Below are 4,486 nucleotides of genomic sequence, written 5' to 3'. Positions count from 1 at the left end.
TAAGGACACCAGGAGCAATAAACAATAAATCTAAAATTGTTCCAAAATGAAGTCATGCTTAACAACAAGACATACCTCTATATGGATTTCTCCTTTAATAACACCTTTAATGCTCTCCAAATATTTAATTTAAAACACAGTTTAAAATTTTCTGCTTAGATTAGAGTAGACTGTTGTGATGCTTGATATAATCACTTTTTTGTTGCAGGAGAAGGATGTTTTGGTCATTTCTGCTGCTGTATGGTGAAATACTTCATGCATTTGAGGGTGTATCACATTTGAGCAGCTAGTTCCTGTGAAAGTGACACATTATACAAATGAAGTCTTTCATAAACAGTGTTTTTTTTCCTATCATGCTGTTGCAAGTTGTTTTTGACTCATTTGCAAAAAAGTTTTCCATGGTCAATATTCTAAGTATTCGAAGGCATATGTCACGGTTTATATCAGTGTTGACATCTTGTGGTAAATTGACTCTAAAGTGCAGTTTCCTGCATGGCAGGAAACATCAAAGTTAATTTACTGTTTCCACTAACTAAAGAACTTCAAGGCTATTAGTCTACTTGCTGCTCATGATTTTTTCATTCATAATGCTACAAAAATAATCTAATAATAATAAATAATGAATCTAAGCTCATATTCAATTTGCTAACAAAGTCTACAGTAAAAAAAAAAAAAAAAAAAAAAAGATCCAGCTCATATGGTCAATATGACCACAAATGATTATCACTGAGCATCTTCACCTTTTTAGTCCAGGTTAGCTTGGCTACATATAAAATATAAAACAGAAATAATTATAAATTAAAATGGACAAATATTGAGCCTTGTAATCCCATCTCAAGGCGATGTCAAAGCATGCATCCCAGTGGAGCAAAAGTAAGAGTATAGCTCATCTTGGAAACAGAGACAAGAGATGAATGAAAAGAACTTTATTACCCTTGGGTAATTATCTGATATGTACTATTTTGGACTCTTTACAATTAATCAAGATTTTAAATAACTTCTCTGAATTTACTGTGACGTTGTCACAGTGTAAGAGGGGAGGAAGCTTGCTTAAAAGTGATCACAGTAGCAGTTTCCTTTCTGTACTGAGGAGTGATTAAGACACAATCATTTTTCTCTAGTAAGTAACAGATACATTTCTATGAGATATGAACTGATATTATTACATACATATCATTACATGTTTTTATATTGATTTTGAACTTAATCTGAATACTTAATTTATGTTTATGCATTTGTTGGGCTAAAAAACTGATTCTACTATCTTTTGAATATCTAATATTTTTTGGATGACAACATAAGGAAGTATTTGTTTCAGGGGATTGTTTGTAACATAATGGATGTTAGTATTGTTCTTCTAATGCTGAAAGCACATGTCAGATATAGCTGTGTATCATTAATGTAGGTTAATATGTATTATATTTATGCTTACTATGGTCCTCACAAAGGAATATAATTGAATAATTGAAGAATAATTTAAGCAGTCATTTTGGATTTAGCATCAAAGTCTTAAGCACCTAATCATTTCAAACATAGACAAAAAAAATAATGAATAAGATGTCATGGTAGAAGAATGATTTATATTACATTGGTGGGACATTTAGAGTACATTACATTGGTGGCAGGCCCAAATATTATGTTGTGTTGTACAATTGTCATTTACACATTCTGCAGTTTAAAAGTTGTACAATTTCCTTTTTCTGTGTTTTGACAGATCAGTCCTTAAGCTGTGATGCAAAAGAGAAAGCTCAGTTCACACTTATAGGCGCATGAAAAAGAAGTGTTGTAAAGACAGTATCCGAGTCAGCTTTTAAAATTTACTGAACACCATGTCCAAGAACAATACTACTTGTGCTGCGGGAAGAGAAAATGTGATGTCCTCCATTCTCCCTCCTTTACTTATCATTGAGCTCCTGCTTGGCCTGCCAGTAAACCTGATGGCACTGTATATCTTCTTTCGCCACCTTCGGTCTTGGAGACCCAATATCTTGTTTCTCTTCAACCTGCTCCTGGCTGATTTTCTCCTCTTGGTGAGCATGCCATTTCGGATCGATGCCTATCTGCACTCTGAACGCTGGGTGTTCGGTGCTGCTTGGTGTCGGATCAACCTCTTCATGCTTGCAGTCAATCGATCAGCAAGCATCGGCTTTATGACCACTGTGGCTGTGCATCGATATTTTAAAGTAGTCCATCCACATAATAAAATCAACTTTATCAGCTCACGCCAAGCTGGAGGGATCGCTTGTTTCATCTGGGTAGTGGTGGTCTTAATGCGGCTTCCTCTGCTGACTAACGATCTCCTTATAAAGAACGAGAATAATTCTTACTGTCGGAGCTTCAACATTGAAAATCCCCCCCTTGGTATTATTCTACACTATGTGATATATATTGCTGAATTTTTCCTCCCTCTATTGACACTACTCTTCTGCTCCATTCAAATTGCCTGCATATTACAACAGCTGCAGAGGGGCAGAGAGAAGAAGGTGCGACAGGCTATTCGCACCGTCCTAGTAATTGTTGGGGTCTTCATCTTTTGTTTCTCCCCTGGAGTTGCCACAGGACTGACCGCAATCTATTTAAAAAGGTTGGAGGACTACTGTAATGCGTACACGTTAGTCAGTCAGCTGTTCGTCTTGTCCATTGGGTTCACATACATGAACAGTGCCCTGGATCCTGTCATCTACTGCTTTTCTAGCACCATGTTCCGAGATGCAGTAAAAAGGTCTATCAATCGAGCTGGACTGATGCAATTTCAGCTAAGCCGCCGTGCCAGCACAGTGACTGGAAGTGAGTTCTGAGCAGGTGATGGTTTCTGAAGGAAAACACAAAGTGCCATCAGATTTGAACTGATTTTTTTGTTATTTGTTAATCATGCCTGAATGAGCTAAGACTCTGTTAATGCAACTGTATAGTGACCATTAAATACTTGGCAACCTTTACAAAAAATGTTCCCAGGTATTTAAAAGGTCACAGCAATTTACCTTCCATAAAAGTATCTCAATAGATAGTGAATGGGAATGTTTCAGTTTAGTTTTTTTTTATGCTTAATTACAATTGTAATTGTATGACATAAATGGAACATTTAAAATATGTCAAGTTAGATAAAGTTGGAATGTCTTACATTTGTAGTGAGCAATAATACCTTAGACATAGCATGCCCACATTGCAGATAGCCACCAAAAAGGCCTCCATTATACACACAGACACATCATTACACAATTTATTGTTCAATAGCAATAAAGACAACAAATATTCCGACCTAATATACAGGACATAAGTTTAGCAACCAAAATGAAGAAATCTCCTGACTTTCCCAAAGCATATGACAGAATATCCCATCAGACTCATGAGAACAAAACACCTAATATGGATCATCAGTTGATGGCTGAGAATTCTAGAGGAGCGTTATCCCAGGTGATAAAGCGTACTATGATTTTAATAATAATGCATATGTAAATGTACAGAATTTACCCCAACAAAACTGCGGCGTCCTCTCTCAGACCACTGTGGAACAATTAAAAAATATATATTGACTCTAAATATATATATATATATATATATATATATATATATATATATATATGACCAAGATTGTGATAAATGTTTCATCTTTTTCAAAGGCAGAAATCAGGCTGATATTAAATTATTAAGGATTCTTACCACTATAGTTGTATTTAAGGGAAATGTTCTGAAGCTTTTCTGAAAATCAAGGGGAGAAAAAGTGGTATCTTAGTATAAATAAGTAGTATCACTATATGTTTATTTTTAGAACAATATTTTTTTTAGATTCATTTTTATACATACATCAGATATATACAAGAACTGCATCGAAACTGGGACAGGTGTCCATCTCTGTAAATTAAAAGAGACAGGATTCAGTACATCCCATCCATCCATCTTCTATACTGCTTATCATTCAGGGTCGAAGGGAACCTGGAGCCTATCCCAGGGAGCATCGAGCACAAGGCGGCGTACACCCTGAACAGGGTGGATTTAGTACAACTTAACACAATTTTATTTAATGATGATAAAACTATTTATTCAGACAACTGAAATTCTTGATAATTGGCATCTCATAATTTTCAGCAAAATTATTAATTGAAATAATGCATATTTTGGGAAGGGGAGCTGTGAATTCTGGCAACTAGCAACATATAGTAAGTGTCTGCAAACTCAACTGTATACATCTGTATATAAAGTATTAACTTTGACTTTATTATTACTTATGTAGTTGATTTGTTCTGGTTACTGATATTTTGTTATAATACTTACAGTATGTTATAATACCTGTCTTGCTCCATCAACAATTGAAATGCAAAGAGAAATGCAAAGATAAATCATAGTATTCTAACGCGTTAAAGACAATCCACAAGTATTTTTACAATTCTATTTTGTTTTCATCCATTGCTGTTTTCAGTGTCCAAGTATTTCTGTTCAACTATCCAACTCTTTTCTCTGTATCTTAAAGTCAACCGCTCAGCAATAA

At 34.9% G+C, this 4,486-nt stretch overlaps 1 protein-coding gene across 1 annotated transcript; it reads left to right on the top strand.

The window, feature by feature from the left end:
• The first annotated feature begins 1,062 nt into the window (after positions 1-1,062).
• On the top strand, positions 1,063-3,496 carry hcar1-3 (hydroxycarboxylic acid receptor 1-3). The gene is made up of 2 exons (XM_053619978.1): positions 1,063-1,120; positions 1,715-3,496. The coding sequence occupies exon 2, from the start codon at positions 1,830-1,832 to the stop codon at positions 2,796-2,798; it is 969 nt and encodes a 322-aa protein (XP_053475953.1). The 5' UTR covers positions 1,063-1,120; positions 1,715-1,829; the 3' UTR covers positions 2,799-3,496.
• The last annotated feature ends 990 nt before the right edge of the window (positions 3,497-4,486 follow it).

The sequence above is a fragment of the Ictalurus furcatus genome, chromosome 3, assembly GCF_023375685.1.
Source record: "Ictalurus furcatus strain D&B chromosome 3, Billie_1.0, whole genome shotgun sequence".
In the NCBI taxonomy this organism is placed as follows: domain Eukaryota; kingdom Metazoa; phylum Chordata; class Actinopteri; order Siluriformes; family Ictaluridae; genus Ictalurus; species Ictalurus furcatus.
The sequence above is the reverse complement of the archived record's forward strand: the minus strand, read 5'-3'. Positions and strand labels throughout refer to the sequence as shown.

Bases quoted from the DNA above. Each gene is read 5' to 3' on its own strand.
- hcar1-3 (XM_053619978.1), top strand. From the start codon at position 1,830: ATGTCCAAGAACAATACTACTTGTGCTGCGGGAAGAGAAAATGTGATG.